The sequence below is a fragment of the Trematomus bernacchii genome, unplaced genomic scaffold (assembly GCF_902827165.1).
Source record: "Trematomus bernacchii unplaced genomic scaffold, fTreBer1.1, whole genome shotgun sequence".
NCBI lineage: Eukaryota > Metazoa > Chordata > Actinopteri > Perciformes > Nototheniidae > Trematomus > Trematomus bernacchii.
Window position 1 is genome coordinate 2,227,717 of NW_022987611.1, and position 26,464 is coordinate 2,254,180.

The window sequence follows — 26,464 nt, forward strand, 5'->3', positions numbered from 1 at the left end:
CATATAGGCTGTCGGCAGGCTCCCCCAGTCACATCTCTGTTTTTGCGTACTCTAACAACGATGTCGTCCAAGGGAGTTAAATGTTGTGCTGTTGTTGGCTGCAATAATCTGGACAAGGGCAAGGTACTGCATGCACTGCCATCTCTGGAAAAAGACAGGAATCTGTGGCTAGAGTTTATTTTCCAGGGACATGTGCCAGAAGACTACAGCAGATTTCTGCTTGTGTGTTCACAACATTTTGCCCCGGACATGTTTATGAACGTCACTCAAGTCAAATAAGGATTTGCCTCCAAACTAAGGCTAAAACCGGGATCAATACCCACCATCCGGGACCAGGCCAGTGAGGCCACATCCAATTTGGAAGCTGCAAGTTTTTATTTAGCGGTGTTTTTCCTGATAAAGCTATTCTAGCTTGTAGCATGTAGCATGTAGCTTCACCGTATCAATGTCGCCTCAAACCCAAACAGTAATCGGTTAGGAGTTTATATGTTTTTGTAACATTTTATTTTATTTTGTACGCTCCGCTGTCTTTGCTTTTATTTTAATTATCAGGCATTTGATAACATGCTCAGACATACTGCCGCAATGGCGATCTGTGTGAAGGCTGTAAAGCCACACCATAGCAGATAACACAAGTATTTATTCTCGTATTTATTAGTATTTTGTATCCTCTAAAATCATATAAAGTAAGTTATAATAACAAACGTAATCTTCTGTAGCTAAGTGCCGTTTTTTGCAGCGTTATATGTACAAGCTTTTGTGATTGTAGTCTGTAAGAATGATCAGATATCATCGATCTGTAAGCTACGCTACGCTAATGAGACACGCCGTTTTTTGCAACGTTATATGTAAAAGCTTTTATGTGTTTACTTGTTAGCACACATGAATTTAAATGGGTGTGTGTGTGCACGACTGTTAGGATCTATGGGGGAGGGGGGAGACACACCACGAGTAAAACTGAACTAAAGCACCGTTGGTTTGTTGTTGTTGTTGTTGACGGGGCCTTACCTCCAGCAACAGGCTAATTAGTGGCTAGCACTCATTACAGTCAGTCTACTGAGCTCAGCCCCTCTCCAACACATCATCTGTATCCTGTCAGAAACACAGCATGCACGTTACGGTTCCAAACTAACTCAGATTGGAAAAGGCTAAGCAAAGAGCTTTGCTAAATAGACAGTTTTAGCCCCCATCTTTTGGGATTTCAGACTATAATTATCCAAATAGTATTTTCTCATCCTGAATACTAAATTGAAAACTATTTTTTCTTCTTTACAGGCCAGCACCTCACATGCTACCAGCAGATTATCTTTGATGATAGATTCTGCATGTCAGACTGACCCACCGAAGCACCGTACTGTTCGTACACAGCTATCCTCGAGGACTCTTCAAGGTTCACGTCGAAGTACAGGTTAGAAGCACGTTTTTAAAATGTTCTTTGGATACATCTTGACATTCTGATGTTGTAGCCTTGAATTTGTGTGCTTGTAATTGTTGTAAAGTGTATTTGTTTTACAGCGACGTGCAGTCAGTGGAGGCAGGGGAGGCAGAGCCTCACCTGTCATACTCCAATGTAACGGAAAAACAACTAAAGAAAAACGAAATAGTAATAATAATAAAATGTCTCCACTGATCTGTGTTGTAAATGTGATTTATGTATGATTCTAATCGCTTTTTATAGTCAAAATCAGCAAATTTGCAGAGCTCCGTTACGGGAGCGATGACAAGTGAGGCAGGGGCGTGCTCTGCCTCTCGTAAGCCCACAGTAACTTGCTGGAGCGCGGGCACTAATTTAGCGCGGCCACTTATTTTGTGAGCGCGCTCAAGCCAGTTACTGTGGGGTGAGGTGAGGCACAGATGAGCCCTGCCTCACCTCAGAATGCGTCACCCCACAGAAACTGGCTGGAAAGCGGGCCCTAAGCGCATGCCTGTTACCATCTCACTGTAGGTCACCAATGTAATGTCTGTAGATCCCTTTATTACATTTATCCTCGCCATCCATAGTCTCTAAATAAATTATTTCACGTATATATGATATTTAGGCTCGCTGGTCTCAACGGCAATGAAAATGCACCAGGGGAGGCAGCCATAACCTCTGCCGCACTGAAGGGGGCGCACGTGAGCCCACAGGTTCTTGTTGCTACTGTAATTCTACGCAGAGACGGTAGACGTAACAACAAACTAGACTTTTGAAAATACAGGAAGATAAGGAGGACTTTTACAAAAAAGTAATAGAGATTGTTGTCCAGAAGGATAGCATGGACTTCATCTTCAAGTCAAGGTAAGACCACATTTGTAATGAAAATGGGATCTTACTAAGAAACAACAATCCAATATTTAGATTTTGGGTATCCTTTTGTTGATCGGTCTATTTAAAATGAATCGAAGCATCAGACTAAAAAAGCTTTTGAAAATAACCGAATATTTCGATTAAGGTCAAAATATAATATTTGTAAATCTGACTCAGTGCCTCACCAGCCATGAACCTCACCGCACGTCACTGTTGTTTTATCTTTTTTTTTTTTTTAAAGTCAAATACAATTATGTTACAGCTGTCCAGGCTAAAATTCCCTGCAGAAGCTTTGGTGTCGGCACACAAACAAGAGGATTTTGAAAGCTGTGGCCAAACTCAGCCCCCACCACCAGACTTCATCTTTGGAGGCATTCCACAGCGTCATCCTGCGCTTTGCTCCAAAGAATGTTGTGTCTCCATTTCTTGGAATGTTGTGCAGGTAAAATAAACCATAGTTACTTATAATTAGTGACAATTTGTACATCCTTTGCTATTATTTACACTTTTTTTTTTTCTCATTACGGAAATTATAGACTGTACCTGGCAGCCCTGCACTACAATGAAAACGCTGATCGTGCACAAGCCACTACATCCACTGGAAACCCTCTGTATAAACTGCAGTTCCCAAAGGCCAGGAAGGGAGAATGCAGAGCAAAACCCATAAAGACTGACCCCGCATTCCGTAAGTGTTTAAAATATTTATTATACAACTATTTACAACCAAAGAGTAGACTTTCATATAAATTCGGACGCAAGCACATGAAAAATAAATCTATACATCTATTGAAGTGCCAGTAACATTCACATTTTTTAAATGAAGTATGTATTCCACAACAAATTATAAAATAAAAAAAATAGAAACAACTTTCAGTGTTTTACATGCATATAAAAATCTAAACCAAATATTTTTTTTGCTTTTTTTAACATTGCACAGGCTACGTGGCCAACTTGATGGACCTCATCTTCGACCAAGTCTTTGTGGACCCTGCACCATTCACACAGGAGCTTCTGAAGATACCCATCCCAGAGGACCTGTGTTCCCAGTATGAGCGACCTGACAGGGAGGAGGTCATCGCCGGTTATGCTACACGGTTCAATTTGACTGTCTGAACCCAACATAGTTGTTTTGCGGATCAGGAAACTCCCTGTGAATCCTGAGGACAACGCAGGCCGGAATGACTACTCTGATCTTGCGTCCAAGGAAGCTCCAGCACCAGCTCACAAAGCTTCTGTACGCTAGATACCTGTGACGCCTGAAATAATTGCAAATAATATTTAGTGAAAAGCCTATTTAATTTATGTAAAATACCGGTGATTTTGAATAAAGTTCCGACAGTTTATATCAAATGTGTCATGATTATTCATGTTTGGATGGGTAAAGTATATGCTGCTTTCAAAAGCATAAGGTTGTGTGTGTGGACTTTTTTTGTCGTACACATGGGTGTGTTATGCCATTGCTGTGTAGTATATCATAATAGTAACGCCATGTACAATCAAATCAGGTTTTATTTATGAAAATGACAGAATGAAATGAAAGATTGCATAAAACCATGTACATCAGTATTTATTTTCATGGACAATATTAGCAGACGTTTTACAATTTCAGTCAAAACAAACAAACCACTCACTGCTGTATTTGCCTCATCTGTAGTCTCCCATGTTCAGCTCTGTATATATTGAAAGCATTCTGCAGGGAGAACACATTTAGGCACACAGGCTCCAAACCAGGATGGTCCACCATACAAGGCACAGAGTGCTCAAGTTCTTGCATCCGTCTTGACACCTAGTGTGATAAACATATTGAATGACATGTGAAAAATGTATTCTCTAAACAGAGAACTTAGTGAAGCTATCAAAAATGTTACCTGTGGTATCTCCATGCAGCACACATTCTCTGGTTCAGACGGCATTGCAGCGCAATTTGCACATGTACACCTGTAGAAAGAAGTCAATAACTGAGCTTTTAAAAACACATATGAAAATACACACATTGCTGACAACTGAGGTGTTTAAGCATCTGGAGTTATACTTTTTATGACCCTAAGTTATTGAACTTTCCAACGGTAACAGTTGTTGCACGATGTTGGAAGAAAAGGACTGTATATTATTAATAAACGCAATGAGGCCATTGTATATAAATGCTGAAAATATTTCAGAATATGACATTTTTATTTCCAAAATCACACGATAAATACATTTTTGAAGCTTGTAAAGGGAAGATGACAGCTCTCACTCGCCACTCTGCTGTTCCGCAGCGCTACTTCCCCTCCCTCCGGCTGAAATTATGAATGTAAGGCGTATAGTAATCATAGATAACACGGCAGGGACCGTTACAGTTTGTTTTCATCTGATTTCAAATAAACAAAGTCTTGGCTTTCAGAATATTAAACTTGTTTCGGCAAATTCAGATGGTAAATACAACTTTGAAGCTTGTAACGGCATAATTACAAGCGGAGACCGGAGTAACTTGACGTCACTGCAGGCATAACAACAGCCGGTGTTTCTCGTGAGTGTTTTCCCCGGGAAACAAACACAATATACACAAACGCAAAAATACACAACCACACACACACACACACACACACACACACACACACACACACTCGCGAGCTTCCCCCAGACCAGTAATCCAAACGAAAATATCTTCCCTCCGTACTACTCTGATCATTTATTAGCCGCTAATAATCAATCAGATCGATGGATTCCAGAGAAGAGGAAACTTTGAAGACCTTTTTCTCAAAACGATGACTCGGTGACAGTCATTATATAATGTGACATATTTTGCGTAATATTTGGAGTACAAAAACAATCCTGATATCATTAGAAAGCTAGGAATCTCCTCTTTCCAACAGTCTATACAACTCAAAATGTGTCTTCGGGTCAATGTGACTGATTTAGATGGAGCAGGTCACATATATTTTCTTGCAATTATACATTTTTTAAATTAGTATTAACAGTATTTGTTATGTATTTGACAGTGATATATACCCATAACAAAAGTATTTTTTAGTAAAATTACCGAAAATGCAGCTAATTTTGCCAACAGAAAATCATTTATTTTTACGGTTAGTTTTGTTAAATTCGCATTTAAAAGCTGCTAAAAAAAAAGATAAATGATGTATTCCATCTTTTTACAGTGTAGACATGTGGAGATTATCCGACTGAACAAAACGTGATCCATCTCTTAAATGTGTGTCAACCACAGACCTTATTTCGAGCTATTTTCCAAAATCCTATGGAGAAATTGCATTGCTTTTTTGTCGAGGGAACCGGAAGAAGCTTGCTTCCGGGTTTTAGGACGCGTCACTGTGGCACTCTATTCACTTTGGTATTTAGTAAGGTAAGGTGGGGCCAAACCATTAAGGGCCTTGTATGCAAACAATAACATTATAAAATCGATTCTAGACTTTATCGGAAGCCAGTGTAGAGATGCCAGTACATATGTAATGTGCTCACGCCTGCGTGTTCTCGTAAGAAGGTGAGCAGCAGCATTCTGAACTAGCTGTAACGGCCCCTACACACGGCGGCGTGCGTTGACGCTTCAACGCTTCTGCCCATTCACTTTGAATGGGGTGACGTCACGATTCGCTGAACTGCATTCTGGGAGCAAAGCGTAGCTTTTCTCGCGGTGCTCGCTGCAAAAGTAGAGCAATGTTCTACTTTTGAAGCTGAGGCGGAGGCGTCAGCCAATCAAATCCCGCGTATGCAAATCTGCCAGTACAAGCGCTAGCCAATCAAACCGCATGTATGCTGAGAGAGCCAGACCGCAGTTCATTTCCTCATATGCCAAAAAATGGAGGAGAAAATAATGGTAGCGGTAGGGAATCACCCGGTGCTTTCAGTCCCTGTTCACCTACCGGGATACAAACCGGAGGAGCCAGGCATGGAGGGAGGTGGCAGAGACAGTGCGTGAAACTGGTAGGTTTTCGCCTGTTCGGGGAGTTTATATCCAGTGTACTTCGTTTGAATGGACAGCAGGCATAGACAGTATATTTAGCCACCATGCAATGTTGCATAAAATAGCACCATAGACATTAATTAAAAATCGCTTTTTAGACATTAATGTCTATGGTGAGATTCATACACGGGAGCCTTTTTAAAGCCTTTTTACCCCGCTGCAAACAGAACCCCCCCCCCCCCCCCCTTCCCATCACAAACTTTACACAGACCCCCCCTTCCAATTATCAACCCCTGTCTTGTTTCCGCAAACTCTTGTGTCCTGCAGCAGCTAAAGGTTTTGCAAGCCCCCGTTCGTTTAGTACCTAAAATAATAGACATTGCTTTTTCCAGCTGACAAACCCGACTTTCTGGTCACTTCTTCAATTTTCCAGCCCTTGGGGAGAGACACGGGAGATTCATGTGATTGGTTGTTGGTCGCGTTGCTCGCGTAAACTCCCCAAGCTTAAGACACGCCCACCGCCAAGCGGCAACACACGCCGCCGTGTGTAGGCTGCGTAAGAGGGAGATGGAAGCGTGGCTAACTCCAACGTAGAGAGCATTAGATTAATGTGATGGAGTAGAACTTTCTTTGAAGAAATGCTAATTATTAGAAAAATAATATGGAACAATAAGTATTCAGTATTTTAGTGTTCTTATCCGGACGCAAGTGGATTTTCCACTCTTTCTGGGAGCCGGAAGATAGATATGAAGTGACACCACAAGTATAATACTACTATAAAACTAGGTAGTATAATAATGTTGCACACATGGAACCAAAAGGGATTTCCAGGCGTGCATAAGTTTAAAAAACAAAACGATTTTTACTTCAGTTATTCTATTACATGAGCACCAGCACTTTACATCACGAGTCTGCATGCACTCCTCTCGTCCAATCTGCGATCCCTTCACCTTCGCACGTTTCACCTGATGGACCCGCCGAGTTGCCCCCCCCCCCCCCCCCCCCCCCGTGCCTAGGGATGGGTACCGAGCTCCGGTATTAAACTATGGAAAGCCTAATGTGCCATATAACGCATACATAGTCTCGCGCGAATATACGGGGAGGTCCGTTTTTTCGCGCGAAAAAACGCGCGAATATACGGACCTCCCCGTATGTTCGCGCGAATTTTCGCGCGGTTTTTAATATGATAATGAGCCCCTCCTTCTGATTTCATTAGCCAATGAGTTCAAAGTGTCTTCAACCAATCAGTGAGGGGTAAAGCCAGACCAAAGCAATCTGTAGATTAAAAGTTCCTGACATTGTGAGGCTGTGCTGTAAATTGTACATTATTCCAGATGCAGGGGACTAAGTATTAATTTGCCTTTGTATATAATAAATATATCACCTTACACCTTATCACCTTGTCAAAATGTTCAGTACAGTCTCTGGTCTTGCTAGAAATGCAAAGTCACTCACCTTAGAGCACTGTTTTTTTGAGATACTTAGCTTAGAAATCCGATTTTTGGAAAACTTCAAAACTGTTGTGAAACACAGATTTACTCATGTCCTCCTTTTATTTTGGTGTTTCAGATTTGGTTCACCAAAGTCTTTGGTTCACAAAAGTAGTGAAATATATGAATTACACTATAGGCCTACATAAATGTGTTATTCATGTCTAAAATGAAAATGTGTAAATTAGAATTTGGAGTAAGTAAAATTGTTCTATCACTCTACTTTCACCACAGAAAAGTTACATCAGGACTGATTCATGACTTCATATTCCATACTGAGGTTCATGTGATGTGTACAAATACAAATTGAGCATTACAACTTTTTTTTCAACCAACTATTTATGTTAACATAAGAAACTGTAAAATTTCAATATTTACAATATCAGAACTTTTTCAACCAACTATTCATTATACATGTAAAGACAGGGGGAGCAGTGTCATGGTCTTTGTCCGTCTTCCAAGACAGTGGGGCTGGCTGCTGTGTAGGTGGGGGTGATGGTGCATGGGCTGCTGGTGGCTGTGTCGGAGGGAGGTAGGTGGGATTGTCCCGGGTTGATGCTGGTGGCTGTGTGGGAGGTACGTGTGCTAGGCGAGACTTCTTTGCTGGCTGGGTTGATCGTGATGGCTGTGGTGGAGGCCTTTGTACCGAGGTGTATCTTAATCTTATGGCAGGCACAGATGGAGGTGGAGGCTGCTGTAGTGATGCTGGTCCTCTGGTCCTTGGTGGTGATGGCTGTGGTGGAGGTCTTTGAGCCACGGTAGATCTTGACCTGGGGGCCGGCACAGATGAAGGTTCTGGCTGCTGGATAAACACCGCCTGTGGGCCACTGCCCAGGCAGCTGTGACATCTGAAAAAAAACATACCTTTACATTTAGCAAATCAAAATAACTGTATGACGTATTTGTCTCTAATAAAAAATGGAAATAAATTCACATGCCATATTATGACTTTTATGAAGGATTAAAGCCTTCTTAATTTACAGTATATAATACAGTGATAACACACACAACCCGATTGACTGTACTCCCTTTAACCTGGCTCTGTTATACACTGATAGGCACAATATTAGCATAGAATTAGCGCTATTAGCATTTCAATACTATGAACAATTATGAACTCAGACCAGCATTACACATATTTATACAAGCAGAATACACTTGAAATGTAAGCCAAACTAGTGCACGGGAGTCATACACCTAGTAACATAGTGGTTTTAGCCCTACATTATTCAGGGAGCGATAGCCTGTGCTAAAGAAGCTAGCGGACGCCATTCGCCACTGAAGTGGAGCCGAACTAGCTCACAGAATGACATTAAACTACACATAAAGAACAGTTTCAAACACACTTCTTAGATCGAAATATGACATCATCTTTGTACACACTACTAACCTGTTGAACAGGAGATATGAATGAAGCAGAGGGAACGTTGCTGCCTTTCTAGCCAGAATGCCAAGTCTGCGGCAGACACATAATAACAACACTTACTTTACGGCGCACTGAGGCCTTTCCGTGTCCTATACTGCCCTCTGCTGTTTGTAATGATATACACTATTTAACATAAACATGCCTTGGAGAGTATAACTTAATTTATACAAGACAATTTACATTGAAAATGTAACCACATATTTATGCGGTTATCTGAATCATATTTCTAGCCCTTATATTCGATAATATATGATTAAATACGTAAAATATGCGCACTTCGACGCTGCACTGCGTGGGTGTAGGCTACTCCAGAGTTATATCTTTCAAACTAAAATGACTACAATCTGCTTGTAGAGTAATGTTCGTGTGGGTCAGACATCCGAGTTGGCCGGGTTCGAGTCTCGGAGTGGAATTTTTTTCTCTCCAGCTTTTTTTATTATCTGTTTTCGGTCACTTATAATCTTTGTATTTAATGGGAGGCTGTGGCTCAGTGGATAGTGTGCTGAACTTCGAATCAGGTGATAGCCAGTTCGAATCCCACTGCAGTCAGCATGTCGTTGTGTCCCTGGGCAAGACACTTCACCCCAAATTGCTCCTGTGGGGATTGTCCACTGTACTGAATGTATGTAAGTCGCTTTGGATAAAAGCGTCCAACAAATGACATGGAATGTAATGCAAGTTATTGCAAGGTCTGCTTCACCTTAATTGTCCCCACTGCTTGGTGGCAACAGCTGTCTGTTCTCCAGTTTTTTAAGGTGGTAGCCTGTCTTCTGTGTTCATGTTTCACAGGAAAGAAATGGGAATGTATCAGCCTCAGATGTTGCTCCAGCTGAAAACTATATCCAACCATATCAAATTAATAGTACCACAAAGTGGTTCTGAGACTTATTCAGAAATGTATACAAAGGGTCATCGCAAACACTGCAGCATTTTCTGCTTCTATTTCATTGCATGCTTCAGAATAGTATTATATATTGATATATAGTGCTTGTGAAGGAAGAGGGGACACATATATAAATATATATATGAAAACAAGAGGGACATAATATCACAAAACAATTAATGATGATGATTATGTCAGCCATATGTATAATAGTGTTAATATCTATGAGATTTAAAGTAATAATAATAATAATAATTCCCTTTAAAAGCACTAATAACAATAAAATAATGGCAAAAATAGCAATTCGATATATAGTACAAATCAATCATTGTCATGTGAAGCAAGGAGTGGTTGGACCCAAATGCAGAGACTGGAGACAGCAGAAAACTTAACAAAAATGTATATTTAACAGGCAGAACAGGAACTCAAGTAACATCAATCAACACGGAAAAAACAGAACTTCATGACATAGACAAACAAGGAACCGACAAGAACAGGACAGAAAACCAGGACTTATATACAAACAGGGTGACGAGGGGATGAAGTACAAGTGGAGCTAGGAACAGGTTAAACTAATCAGGGTGGGGGAGACAATTAAAACTGGAGGGAAAACAGACAGAGCAGGAAGTGAACACAGAGAAGACAGAAGGAGAATACTTTAAAACAGGAAACAGAAAACAAAAAAAGCATAATACTCATTTTGTAGCTAAGCTACACCAAATTGCCCACCCCAGCTTATGCCATTTTCCATCCGATCTTTAAAAAGTTGGAATGTTGTGCAAATTGGCAGCCTCAGGATCAGTCCACAGGTGTTGGCCGTGGGGAAACCTGCTGGCCCGTCCTCCGGGTGGAGGAAATTGAGTTTGGGCTGGGTTGGAAACCCTACAGCAGGGATTTTCCGGAGGCCGGTGGCAAAGGCCAACACATCTCCGACATTCAGTATGCTTTCTCCATCTGTGGAGAAAGTTTGAGATCATTTTTAGGTCTACATAATGTTAAGAGCATTAAAGGTATTTTTTGTGTTTAAGAGATGAGTATGATAATATTGCAGATTTGACTAGACAGTATACCAGTGGTTCTGAAATGGGGGTACGCTTATGTCTAGGGAAACTGGAAATCATGAAATGTGATTTTGTAAAAGTGGTATTTTTCATTGATCCCCCAAACGGATTACATTTTCATCCAGCAGCTCCTGAAAGTGCTCTAATCCCTACAAATAATTGGAATACTTCAGGAAAATAACAAAAAACTGTGTCTTTGGGCCAAAAATGTTTATGATACACTGGACAAGATAACTGAAGTGTGTTTTGGTATTGGTCCAACTCATGGGAAAATAAGATACTGAAAGCTGGTCATGTCTTGCAATATTGTATGTATTTCATTACTTTACCATATGTACAGTACATTTAAAAAAAAAAAAAGTAAGTAAGTGGCCTGGATAGTAAATCACCTTGAAATAATAATGAAATATCAGAATGCTAGAACGTCCATGACACAGAGTTCTGCTCCATTTTATTGTTTATCTTTCCTGTGGTTGGCGTCCTGGTTGCTGAGCAACTATCTTTGTCTCTATCAAAGAAACTGCGCTAGCTGTTTGTATATGCTTATTTGTTTACCAATGTAGCACTTTTGGAGATAATAAGGAGCCTTTAGAATTTCTGAAATGAATGAACGGATGAAAAGAAACACGATGTGTCCTTGGAGATGCTTCAGAGTCCATACCGAGTAAAAAGAGGTGGTCAATTTCATCGGAGACTACGGATCCAGATGTTCAAGGTGCCCTGCTCTATAGCGTGGTCTATAAATATATGGTGTAATATAATATGTAATATAATATAATATGTAATATATGGTGGTTAAAGTCCGTAGGTTTTGGTGTGCAACACTCCATGTCATTTTCACTTTACATTCAGAAAACGTATTATTATTAGCCACATGCTAACTGCTAACTGCTGACTGGATATGAAGGATTTTCAGAATAAAAGCTTGGCATTGAGATTTCCTGAGAACTTCCGGTTTTTTTCACAATAAAACCGCTTTTAAACTGACGATATGTTTTAGACTAAATTATGCTATTAAACATTGATTTTAATTTCTAACACAACCCTGAAGACAGAGACGCCCTCTCTGGCACCCTTTCAATGTCCTCATTCACACGTTTGATGATACGTGGTGTGTACTACAGATGGCCAGACTGCCCTCGATGGGGGAGGGGGAATAGCGTCTCCTCTACTGTGGCAGGATATAAAGTTGGAATTTGGAGTACAGTTTTAAGAGGACAACTCGAGACTCAGAGCGTCTCACCAGAATGTTCTAATTAATAGCTGGCAACTACAGATTAAAAAGGTTTTTATATTGGCATTACCAATATTTCAAACAAATAATTACTTTGAAATGTATTGGCCACTTAGTACTCAACAATACTATCACTGGTTTATCAACGAAAGCCTATGCTAAAGTGAACAATTATCACATCGACCGACCTTGTTGTGCGGGTGTGGTAGGCCAAGATCTCCGGACTTCAAGTATATATTCCCGAAGGTCCTGAAGTAAAATATCAGCTGTAGGGACGTTAATTAGCCTGCCCCGTGACCACTCGAGGCTCCTTTCCATGGTTTCTAACCTGCCAGTAAACAGTTTGGTGAAATAGGGGAGAAGACAGAATTTGTAAGTGTGAAAGATCTCACACAACCTCAGTTTAGGTTACATGCAAAAACAAACTACATTCCTTTGTGTTGGTACTGGTAGTAGCGATAGGCTTGGCCCTTACCTCGTTACTGTGGATTGTAACACAGCATGACCGGCATCATCTGTTTGGAGAAGTCTTGTGCAGTCATTTATTGTCCTTTTGCAACGCAAGATGAAGTTTCTCGTGGACATTTTTCCGGCTTCTGAATCTGCTTCTGAATCTGCTTCTTCTTCGATGATACTGCCATCCGTATGTCTTACCTTTATATACAGTCTATGGTCTTACCTTAAACTGCCCCGCCCATTTGTTTAGCTTCCGGTTCGAACACATGTTCTTCTTGTTCTTCTTCTTTGGTGTTTATTGGCGGTTGACGTTGAATAAACAGAAGGCTGCTTTTGTGGAGGAAGTTACAGCGCTACGTACATGCTCGGCATATGTACTGCAGCTTTTTCCAGCGGTATCCATAAATCTCTTAATTTTGCCCTCAAAGTGCACCAGATTGATGCATTTAACTTCAATATAAAGAAAAACATCTTCTGTTGTAACAACAATAACATTATAAATAGTAACATAGCTGAACATGGTATTGCACATTTAGCTTTCAGTGTTACTGACCTGAGATGTTTTTATTACATGAATTAAGGTGACTGAGGCTTTTTAACATAGACTTGGGAAATGCAGATTGTCTGAGACAACTTGGCACTAAGAGTACTGATATGTCTACCATTTCTTTTCTGAGTGTAATATCTGCATTTTCTCTGACCCAGACAAAACTGACCCAAGATACCTGTACATAGTGGAAAGTGAAATTGACATTGTCAAATTTAATAAAAATACAAAATAATGTATCTGTGTACATGTTTTACTGTACTGTGATCTGCATGCACTTATCAAACATTTAATTAAAGAATGGTGATATACACAGTATATGCTGTGATGCAGCGGGAGGAGGAAAACACACACTTCAAGTCAGATCATCACCCTTAGCTATTTTAATTACCTCTCAAACTACCTAAACTAGTTATAAATGTTTATTGATATGTCTACCATTTCTTTTATGAGGGTAATATCTGCCTTTTCTCTTTTGGTTTGAATTGGAGAAGGGCAATGGTTATCGATGGTGCTTTTAAAGCCTATTGTATACTAACTGTGTGATTTATATTGCTTTTCAAATGCATATAGGCCACCCATTTACACTGCTCTTCCCGTCAAGAATATGAATAGAACTTAGTTAGATCACTTTACATTTCTGCGAATGAATTTTTAATCACAGACGTCTCCCCGTCCCGAAAATAATAAATAAAATAAAAAGAGGAAACAATTTTCAAGTTCAGTTTTCATCGTTTTATTTAAAACAACTGACATAACTGACATAACTGACACCATAGGCCTATCTGCTGCGGAAACCAGGACGAGCTATAAAAAGATAAAATAAAGATAAAAATGTTCCTCTCGCTCTGAGGAAACTGCCCTGGTGGGTTCATCAGGTGTGGCCGCCGACCCTGGAGTGACCACTGGCACTGGAATGACTGGTGGCAATGATGTTTTTATTTATTTATTCATTTATTTAACAGGGACAGTGCACATTAATGAACATTTCTGTAAATGTGCCAGAGTTAGCCAAGAGGCTATTTTTCATCTGTAGTCCCTGGACAGATTTTAAAAGTCAATCTAAAACACATTTCATTTTAAACAAGTAAATACAATACATTTAAAACAGAAAATGAAGACTGACTGAAATAATCTCCTCTCTCTGCACCTCTTGTTACCCTAGTTGCACTTGTGCGTATGTTAATAAACTGTCTAAGAGGAGGTGAGGTAAGGCCGTTTATTTTAAGGCCAGTATTTTGAGTGTTTGTTTGTACAATGACTCCAGTGGTTTTAATGTTGTTGTACTGGCATGTGACCAGGTCGTTAAACAGTAGGTGATGTGTGAGAGAACCACAGAGTGTGTGTACATCAGAGATGCCTCAATTGACATGTAATCTCTGGTGAACCTATAATTCGACAGACTGACTGTTGGTGTTGAGATGTTTTTATTACATGAATTAAGGTGACTGAGGCTTTTTAACATAGACAAGCAGATAGTGGATAGATTTAGTTTGAAAGATATAACTCTGGAGTCCATCCACACAGTGCAGTGTCGAAGTGCGCATATTTTACGTATTTAATCATATATTTTCGAATATAAGGGGTAGAAATATGATTCAGATAACCGCATAAATATGTGGTTACATTTTCAATGTATATTGTCTTGTATAAATTAAGTTATACTCTCCAAGGCATGTTTATGTTAAACAGTGTATATCATTACAAACAGCAGAGGGCAGTATAGGACACGGAAAGGCCTCAGTGCGCCGTAAAGTAAGTGTTGTTATTATGTGTCTGCCTCAGACTTGGCATTCTGGCTAGAAAGGCAGCAACGTTCCCTCTGCTTCATTCATATCTCCTGTTCAACAGGTTAGTAGTGTGTACAAAGATGATGTCATATTTCGATCTAAGAAGTGTGTTTGAAACTGTTCTTTATGTGTAGTTTAATGTCATTCTGTGAGCTAGTGAGCTCCACTACAGTAGCTAATGGCGTCCGCTAGCTTCTTTAGCACAGGCTATCGCTCCCTGAATAATGTAGGGCTAAAACCACTATGTTACTAGGTGTATGACTCCCGTGCACTAGTTTGGCTTACATTTCAAGTGTATTCTGCTTGTATAAATATATGAAATGCTGGTCTGAGTTCATAATTGTTCATAGTATTGCAATGCTAATAGCGCTAATGCTATGCTAATATTGTGCCTATCAGTGTACAACAGAGCCAGGTTAAAGGGAGTACAGTCAACTGGGTTGTGTGTGTTATCACTATATTATATACTGTAAATTAAGAAGGCTTTAATCCTCCATTAAAGTCATAATATGGCATGTGAATTTATTTCCATTTTTTTATTAGAGACAAATACGTCATATAGTTATTTTGATTTGCTAATAGTAAAGGTATGTTTTTTTTCAGATTTCACAGCTGCCTGGGCCTAGTGGCCCACAGGCGACGTTTATCCAGCAACCAGAACCTTCATCTGTGCCGGCCCCCAGGTCAAGATCTACCGTGGCTCAACACCACAGCCATCACCACCACCAAGGACCAGAGGACCAGCATCACTACAGCAGCCTCCACCTCCATCTGTGCCTGCCATAAGATTAAGATACACCTCGGTACAAAGGCCTCCACCACAGCCATCACGATCAACCCAGCCAGCAAAGAAGTCTCGCCAGCACACGTACCTCCCACACAGCCACCAGCATCAACCCGGGACAATCCCACCTACCTCCCTCCGACACAGCCACCAGCAGCCCATGCACCATCACCCCACCTACACAGCAGCCAGCCCCACTGTCTTGGAAGACGGACAAAGACCATGACACTGCTCCCCCTGTCTTTACATATATAATGAATAGTTGGTTGAGAAAGTTCTGATATTGTAAATATTGAAATTTTACAGTTTCTTATGTTAACATAAATAGTTGGTTGAAAAAAAAAGTTGTAATGCTCAATTTGTATTTGTACACATCACATGAACCTCAGTATGGAATATGAAGTCATGAATCAGTCCTGATGTAACTTTTCTGTGGTGAAAGTAGAGTGATAGAACAATTTTACTTACTCCAAATTCTAATTTACACATTTTCATTTTAGACATGAATAACACATTTATGTAGGCCTATAGTGTAATTCATATATTTCACTACTTTTGTGAACCAAAGACTTTGGTGAACCAAATCTGAAACACCAAAATAAAAGGAGGACATGAGTCATGAGTGTTTCACAACAGTTTTGAAGTTTTCCAAAAATCGGATTTCTAAGCTAAGTATCTCATAAAACAGTGCTCTAAGGTGAGTGACTTTGCATTTCTAGCAAGACCAGAGACTGTACTGAACATTTTGACAAGGTGATAAGGTGATATATTTATTATATACAAAGGCAAATTAATACTTAGTCCCCTGCATCTGGAATAATGTACAATTTACAGCACAGCCTCACAATGTCAGGAACTTTTAATCTACAGATTGCTTTGGTCTGGCTTTACCCCTCACTGATTGGTTGAAGACACTTTGAACTCATTGGCTAATGAAATCAGAAGGAGGGGCTCATTATCATATTAAAAACCGCGCGAAAATACGCGCGAAAATTCGCGCGAACATACGGGGAGGTCCGTATATTCGCGCGTTTTTTCGCGCGAAAAAACGGACCTCCCCGTATATTCGCGCGAGACTATGTATGCGTTATATGGCACATTAGGCTTTCCACGTATACAAGTTTTACAGAGTACTCCGGACTTCAGGTTTGTGATGCGGTTTACAGGTAGACAGACCAGCTTTCAGAAAACGAGAAGTACAGACTTCAGGTTTGTGATGCGGTTTACCGTCTCTAGACCAGCTTTCAGCAAACCAGAAGTATTTTTATATACAAAAACAACAGTATTTATATCCATATTTTGGGGCGGAGATGTGTCGAGTCTTCCTTCCCATTTTTACAAGGTCAAAGTCAATCTTATCTCTGCACCGGTATTCACTCCCTTATTTTCCCATGGCATCTTTCACATAAACTGTTACTCTCAGACAATTAAACATTGTATACAGATATAATGAGCCCAGAAAGAACATAATGCTACCCAGAAAGAACCTTGAAAAGAACATGTGTGCGTGCTCTGGTGAGAAGGGAGCTGCATGTGTGTGTAACAGGATCTCTGGGTCAGTGAGTTGTAAGTGAGAAGACATTATATATGGGATTACTTAAAACAGTTCAAACAATACATGTTCACTTCAATACAGTTTAGAATCATATCTTTTTACTTCAGTACCGGGCGGATAAACGCGTCATTTGCAGGAAACAACGTCTAAGGAATCTTAATATTTAATAAACTATGAATGTTTTATATCCATGTAACGGGAAGAAACTCAGCTAACTGATCTTTTTTTTTTTTTTAAATAAAAAAAAAACCACAATGCTAACACTCAGCCTCTGAATTAGCCACGAGCGAAAAAAATGTAACCTATCACTGCACCTAAACTCACTCATAACTCCCTTATTACTTATCCTAGATGCACAGCCAACCCATCGATTAGCATCTCCTGGAGACACAGAATCTGGGGGTGCCCACCTCAACACTCAGTGATAAACATTTGCGACGCTATAAACGAAAACGTACATCAAAACATGTGGCGCTAGGTAGCTACAAACGCTAACATGGCTTACCTTGGTCAAAACTGGTCTTCAATGGCATTAAAACGATGCTGCAGTTAATCCATAGGTTAATCCAATGTGTCTGTGTCCTCTTTGAAATGATTTCTGATAATCCATAAGCAATAAAACTGCTTTTTCGTTTCCAGATGTCAGAGCGAGAGATCGCTTCACTCTGGTGCAAACCTGCATGCGCGAAGCCCCCACTGTTTGTTTTCACAACGAGTGTGTGTGGGGGCATCCCCCTTCGATTCTATTGGCTCTAACGGTCAGAAAGAGGTGTCAACCATCAAAATCGACCAAGGGGGGCCAGAGATATGGAAAAAAAACCATTTTCACCCAAATCACCTCAGAGGTGGAGTGGTTTTGGCTAAACCTCTCTAAAAAGGTCTAATGTCACTTGTTTTGCATCAATCTTGATACAGGGTACTTATTATATGTTTTACTTTGGATTTCTAAAGCTTTTAGTCTACTAACCCATCATCCAAGGGTAGTTTTCACTATAAGTAAAAAAGAATTTTTGGACGGACACTATAATTTACAGTTTTTTACTATGTAAAATCTGAATTTTCTTTAAAATAAAAAACATCTATATTGATTCTGACTTTTCTACATCCAACTCACAGGTTTATCATTACTTTGAGAAAAAAGATTATTAATTTAACCCTTTTAGAAGGGAAGATATGGTCATTTGTTCTGGGAATGGCATTTTCGAGCCTGAGACCTGAAAAACAGGTTAATATGATAATGAGCCCCTCCTTCTGATTTCCTTAGCCAATGAGTTCAAAGTGTCTTCAACCAATCAGTGAGGGGTAAAGCCAGACCAAAGCAATTCCTGACATTGTGAGGCTGTGCTGTAAATTGTACATTATTCCAGATTCAGGGGACTAAGTATTAATTTGCCTTTGAATATAATAAATATATCACCTTCATTGTCTTTTAAAATAAAATCACATTACCCTTTTCCTTAACCCTCTGGAGTGTGAAGTGAAGGGTATTTTCTCAATTTTTAGATGTCTCCTTAAATCAACTTTTAAATGTACTTCTTATAACATGGCATGGTGTTACATGTCAAAATGTTCAGTACAGTCTCTGGTCTTGCTAGAAATGCAAAGTCACTCACCTTAGAGCACTGTCTTATGAGATACTAAGCTTAGAAATCCGATTTTTGGAAAACTTCAAAACTGTTGTGAAACAATTACTCATGTCATCCTTTTTTTTTGGTGTTTCAGATTTGGTTCACCAAAGTCTTTGGTTCACAAAAGTAGTGAAATATATGAATTATACTATAGGCCTATATAAATGTGTTATTCATGTCTAAAATGAAAATGTGTAAATTAGAATTTGGAGTAAGTAAAATAGTTCTATCACTCTACTTTCACCACAGAAAAGTTACATCAGGACTGATTCATGACTTCATATTCCATACCAAGGTTCATGTGATGTGTACAAATACAAATTGAGCATTACAACTTTTTTTTTCAACCAACTATTTATGTTAACATAAGAAACTGTAAAATCTCAACATTTCCAATATCAGAATTTTTTCAACCAACTATTCATTATACATGTAAAGACAGGGGGAGCAGTGTCATGGTCTTTGTCTGTCTTCCAAGACAGTGGGTCTGGCTGCTGTGTAGGTGGGGGTGATGGTGCATGGGCTGCTGGTGGCTGTGTCGGAGGGAGGTAGGTGGGATTGTCCCAGGTTGATGCTGGTGGCTGTGTGGGAGGTACGTGTGCTAGGCGAGACTTCTTTGCTGGCTGGGTTGATCGTGATGGCTGTGGTGGAGGCCTTTGTACCGAGGTGTATCTTAATCTTGTGGCAGGCACAGATGGAGGTGGAGGCTGCTGTAGTGATGCTGGTCCTCTGGTCCTTGGTGGTGATGGCTGTGGTGGAGGTCTTTGAACCACGGTAGATCTTGACCTGGGGGCCGGCACAGATGAAGGTTCTGGCTGCTGGATAAACGTCGCCTGTGGGCCACTAGGCCCAGGCAGCTGTGAAATCTGAAAAAAAACATACCTTTACATTTAGCAAATCAAAATAACTGTATGACGTACAGATGGAGCCTCTTATTTTGGACCCCAGCATACAGCTTCCTGCCGACTGCCAGCCAGTTGCCTGCCAAAGACCAGTATTCAGGAATGTTAGGCCCTCCCACTATTCTCCAATTTCAGGGTTTAACCAGGAGATGGCGCTATATATTAAATAACTAAGACTTAGTTTTTCACAATAGAAAATGCAGATATTATATAAAAAACTAAAGTTAAAATCTTGTTTTTAATGCCCCAAGAGCAATAACATCTTGTCACAAGCTTTTTGGAAGAAACAGACTGACTCAAGAGACCTGTAGTTGACTAATTACAGGCCTCAATAAAGTTCTGCCATTGGTTGTGAAAAACAACGGTGGACATAGTGGAAAGTGAAATTGAGTGAGTGATATCTCTTTGTATCACTCCATAAATCAGAAAATACTGTCAACAGCCCTAAAATATCAATTTTCACCATGTTTTTAGGTATAAAATGTTATATAATTCAGGCTATGAATTATATATGACCAAACCCTTCTGTAAAAGCCTTCATAATATTGATAGGAATATAACTGGAAGGTTTGGTGTATGTAACTGCTGAGTGATTCTACAATTTAGGGTACATTCCATGTCCATTGATGTCCATTGATGATAATTATAATTATTCTAACTATTTTCTTCAAAAATATCATATTTTGCCTATTATTGGAAAGCATGTTATAATATCACACAAACATTATGTGCATCCTATGCTTTATTTAGCTTGAAATGTGTCATGATGTTCTTAAATTGTCAGTTTTTGCTATGTCCGTTTTTCAGTTGAGGGTGTCTTGGATTCAAAATAATGAATAAAAACCATTAAAGTAAATTTAAAAAATGATTCATTTATTTCAAAAGTCTAAATACTAAAGAATAATAACATATTTTTAATTGATTTCCCCCTTTAAATAATTTAAATATCTTAATATATGAATGTCCGCAAAAGTTCTGTCAACTATGTTACTAACAGAACTTCCCCCTTTAACTCAAAAATTGTTTGTCCCAATACCATGTCACCAGCATCACATGATGCCATGTTCCTCTTTGGCAGACATTTTGAACACACTGTGGTGATTGTCCTCTACATTTTTACAATATTTTATGTATAATAGCACATGGTCAATTAATATACTCATTGACAATCAACAATGTTACGTACATTGTTATGGTTTACAATTGTTTAATGATTTTAATTCAATTATATGTGCAAATGTGATGTTAACCTGTTCAAGAAAATGACATGTGGTCATCCAGGCAAGGCCTACCATTGAAATGATGGGTCAAAATAGGGAAATTGTCAACTAGGTTACCTGTCAACTGAGTTACCCAGTACTGTAATAACTGTAGTAACTTAGTTGACAGGTAACCTAGTTGACAATTTGTACGACATGTAGACGTCATTACACATCATTATCAATGGAATTTTGCACTTCTGCCTTGAAATTAACATAGTGCTGATGGTTAATAATGTGTCCAGTCAACTATGTTATTTGCGTCAAATGTTTGACTTTCATTGTCAACTATGTTGCACCTCATTTTTTCAAATTTAAAATATCTAAAATAGTGCTTCTGATATCCTTTATAGTATAATGTATATCTACACAGGTTGGAGTTTTACATGACATCTCTTAAAACTATCAAAATGACCTGTATGGTAGTTTTATAATACAAAATATCCCTAAACTTAATGACAGTGCTGAACATATCACATGAAAAAACAAAACTTTAATACAATTATTTTTTAAACTTTAAAAAATCTTTGGATATATGGTAGAATAGACTCAAGAGCCTTTCAAATTTGATTTTACTTGAAGTGCAGGACTTAATCAAATGATTGTAATGACATCAAGTTTGTCCGTAACATAGTTGACAAACTGAGTAGTGAAAACATCCTTTCCCTTAAAATAAAAAAATATATAAAAATGTTTAAGCTTTGCAACTAGTGGATATGTTACACTGAGGAATATACTAACTTGAACCACTGATTGTTCTATCTATACATTTTATTTGGCATTAGTAAATAATTATGCACATTTACAGATATTTTACATGATATGAGTGATAACACGTGTTATAAGGGCTATTTCGCACAATAGGTGTGCCTTGAGATTTTTACTTGTCCTTTGGTGTGCCTTGGGCACAAAAAGTTTGGGAACCACTGCTGTAGAGAAATGTAAACGTTCACCATCCCCCACCCGCCTACTGTATGTTGCTTTTTGACATGTAAATGGTTAACTACCCCCCTCTGAGTGAATACCTGTTGTACCTGTCCGGGGCTAAGCCCATAGGACGATGCTCTGATGTCATCACCCTCGCACATTGGTCATATGTTTACAAAAAACGATGTTAACACTTTCTCGTTCTTAATATATGCTATATTTAGGGTCGATATGTGTTGAATTTACTTTAAAATAGCAGATCACTGTGATTCACTTCTCCGCGGCTCCTCCGTGCAGAGAGGCCCCCCCCCCCGTTGACAATTCACGAGCGTCTAACTCTCTCCCCCCTGTGAAGAGATATCACAGGGGGGGGTTGGGACCATAGACTGTATATATAAATGGACGTAGGCTCCGTGACGTCACCCATAGGATTCTGCAGAGTTGCCGAGAAGCCCTTAGTAGGCGGAGTCGGCCACTAACGGCTCGACAGTGACGTCTGAGTCTAACTCCCGCCTGCTCCAAATAAGGGCAAAGAGGCGGAGCCGAGGCGGGACCTTCTGCCTCCAGCTGGGAAGTAACAGAGCTAGCTCAAGCTAAGAAGCTAAGCTAACATGCTTCCCCATCAGCACACTGCCGTCACATTTTACGTTTCTAAGGTAAGCGGACATGAAACTATTCAGCAAAACTATAAATAATAATCTAAGTTATTGAGTTTTTAGCATAATACTTCAGAATCTTAAAATCCCTTAACGTTTGTATGCAATGTGCTAAATGCAACACTGGAATCAAGCAAATATTAATATGTTTGTATGACATTAGTTATTTATATTTTGCTATCACTTAATTATACGTTTAATACATTTAAGTTAAGCTAAGGTGCATGTGATGGTAGCTAGTTAGTGCTCTTACCTGTGAGGCCTCCTCCAAACCGCATTATAACCAGACTGTATCATTAAAACTATAAGTACCAGTTCTAGATCCTTGACTTTAGACAAACAATTCAAAAGACAAAATGTATTTAAAGACCAATCTTTATTTGAAGGTGCCTCTTAACCTGGGATATTAGTTATACAGTAATAGTATTGACAATCTAAAAAAACTGAGCAACTCAACAGTCAACTTTATATTTCTTATTGTCTAAAGCATTTATTATTTTCATTTTCCCCTCTCATATTCAGTGTGGACGGATTGAGACAGCGTGGTGTCCAGAGAGCTGCAGAGACTTCAGGGAGAAACCTCCGTGTGATGGACGTCCAGTCTGTTGGTTTGGAGAGGACTGAGGGGCTTTCCTCTGTGAGGAGGATCAGACCTGATGGAGGAGCCCATGCATAGCTGATACCACCTGATCAGGCCTTGTCTGTCACTTTATTTGACTAAATGTGTTTACTTATACATTTAATAGGTTTACACCTTCTGTCCATATGTGCTTTTTTATTTAAAACATGTTTGATTAACTTTTGGTTCAGATTTCAATAAATTGAATTTGTATTTGCACTCCTTTTGTCCATTATTCTTACTGAAAATGTTAGATTACACATTCACATCCGACTGAAGATTGGCCCCATTTATTTGCGTTGCAAACTCTGCGGTACAAGGTACATGTTGTGAAGCTCATAAAGTGAGGCAAATAGAATTAATCAGCTGATGGAGTGTAGATGTGGAAATAGGTGCATTCGATCAGCTGACTTCACAATAAAAGTAGTTTCTTAGTGAATGTCCTGTACTGGTCTTAAAATCTCATAACATCAGCTTTTAATTTTCCTCTTGGATGTTCTTCTTGACCCTCAGAGAAGGAGAAAATGTTGAGTCGTGTCTTTCAGGCATGTCCTTTCCTAACAAAAATTACAGGAAACATAAAACATATTATTGCAGAACAAGTGTGTTATTTATGAAAGAGGTGTGCTTGTGTTTAGGGGCTGTAGATATAATTATTTTGTAATTGTAATGTTTTATTTTATTTCAACAGTGAGCTACAAAGACAATCAGATTATGAATGAACAGTATGAAATTCATCAACATTGAAATATATTTTATTATCAAAATAATATTGAACTGTTATCAAAACTTAGTGCAACTGTAGAAGCTTGCTCTGTTGTCTCACTGAAATCATAACTTTTACCATGTTTTTTACAGACAATATTGCGAGATAAATAGCAGTTGTCACTATGCGTTAAATAGCTTTGCCTTCAATACCTTAAATTAGAAAGCTGACAGTCATATTGCTTGTTAACATCTAAATGTAACCCTTTGCATGGAAAAAACCCTCAACTTCACTGATGTGTAGGTGATCTAGTATTTAGTATTGTTTAATGGAATGTATATCAGTGTATTAAAGTCAATACTTCATTTATTTAATCCAATATCTTTCTTGATTCTTTGTACAGTATGAAAAAAGAGTATTTGTACCTGTGCTGAAGTTCACTGCTGTGAGGAGTCCAGTTCTGTCTCTCACTCTCTGGTCCATCCTGTCTGCATCACCTGGAAACTTTAAACAAACAGATATATATGTAAAGAACCATGTGTACAAACAATATAACTTATTCTCTTCTGTTGAACATGTTGGATTGTGTATTGTCCGAGTCAGGGTTCTTTTTATTTTACTGTAACTTTGGAAGTTGTGTTACCAATGCTGTTGTGTTACTGTTTATTTGATACCAATTTGGTAATGCAATTAATAAAAACAACAACGTTTGGGTTCGTTCTTCAGATGACTGTGACGTTAACGTGTAAACTCAATAATGAACTCCAGCTCAACCAACCATATTGTAATATCTAAGTAATCATCTTGAAAATATGACATTAATAATTGTAATATGCACACATCTTATTGTGAGGTTGATTTCACATACACTACTTCGACGTTAGCTTGTCTACATACTTGAGCATAGCTACCACTCGCTTACACGCAAACCCAAGCCTTAACATTCATTACGTATCATAAACACATAAATAAAGTACTCGAATTTCACTTACCGCAAAACGGCATTCAAGCACCGTCTGTTTTAACCGCAGAGCGAGTCACAATAGTCCGATATATAAGCATGAAGAACAAACAAACACGGCCGGGATCAAGTTGTGTTCCCTGGATGAACTGGGCAGGCAGAGTCCCTGTAGCTTCACGGACGGAGCAGCTAGCAGAGAGACAAAAAGCTAACAGCAGCAGTCACCTGACAGAGCTGTCACTCAATGTGACCACGCCCTAATTTATGCAAAAACTTTAAGACCTAATATAAATAAAAGGGTCGCGTTAGAAAACAATTCACTCACAGATTCATAATCACGAAGGTGGAATCTAACTATATACATAATAAAATGTATTGGAGCCAGGGCTAGAAACGTTTTTTTTTCTGCTGTGAAAATGGGCATTTTAACATTGGGGTCTATGGAAATTGCTCCTTTCTGCAGTCATCGCCTATCGGCCAATATATGAACTGCAGTTTGTGGCACTTCCGTATTGGCGTCCCGGCTCTTCCCCTGAGTTTGCCGCTTGGTTGGGACACACACATTCCGATGGCCAATTCGTTTTAAACAAAGAGTGGGGTGGGGGCTGGTGAACGGTATGGTCAATGTTTGTAAACACTGTGACATTTTGACTTTATTTGATCATTTCAGTTAAAAACTAACGTTCATATTTCATATTACTGTTTTGCCTGGCTGGACCTGTAATTTACAGGAAAGGAGTGCACGCTACTAAAGAGACACGCTACCATGGAAACCAAACAATGGTGTTGCTGTATTGAAGTCCGAGTGGAAACAGTCATATTTGGAGCGTTATGTTAGAATGAAACAGCGAGGTCGTGACTCACAAAAAAAAAGTGTTACTTCACTAACTGTAAGCTTGTCACTCAGAGTAACCTACAGTTAACTTAACTGTTGGAAAAGAAAGATCAGAGTTAGGAGTGTGAACACACAGCTGAGAGCTGCCGTTTCATTCTGACTGTTTAAAAAACGGTAACAACGGACTATTTTTCTTAGCGGATGCATGTAAATTTAAATCAATACATAGAACTATGTTTTAAATCAATAAAAATATTTTCTAAATCCATAAAAGCATTTTAATTAATATTGGGAGTCATGTCGTTACTTTGTTGAGAATGTGGCCATGTAATAAGCGGGATAATTTGCAGCGACTTGGTCATTATGGGGAAAAATAACACCCAGGGATCAAGATCCCTCCGCGACGCGGAGGGATCAGTAATTTTTAGTGAATTACTGAGTTTAGGCACGTTAATAACATTTTAATGAAGTTGAATACAGTATATTCATATTTGTCAGTGATTTCATGTCAATTCGGCGAACATAAACGATTAAATTAGGATTAAAAATCGAGAGCC

At 39.1% G+C, this 26,464-nt stretch overlaps 1 protein-coding gene across 1 annotated transcript; it reads right to left on the reverse strand.

Moving 5' to 3' along the window:
- Positions 1 to 7,708: 7,708 nt before the first annotated feature.
- Positions 7,709 to 9,205, reverse strand: LOC117483643 (mucin-2-like). Its single transcript, XM_034132027.1, has 2 exons — positions 9,069 to 9,205; positions 7,709 to 8,526 (listed from the first exon to the last, which is right to left on the reverse strand). Exon 2 carries the CDS (start codon positions 8,524 to 8,526, stop codon positions 8,116 to 8,118), a length of 411 nt encoding a protein of 136 aa, XP_033987918.1. The 5' UTR covers positions 9,069 to 9,205; the 3' UTR covers positions 7,709 to 8,115.
- Between the last annotated feature and the right edge of the window lie 17,259 nt (positions 9,206 to 26,464).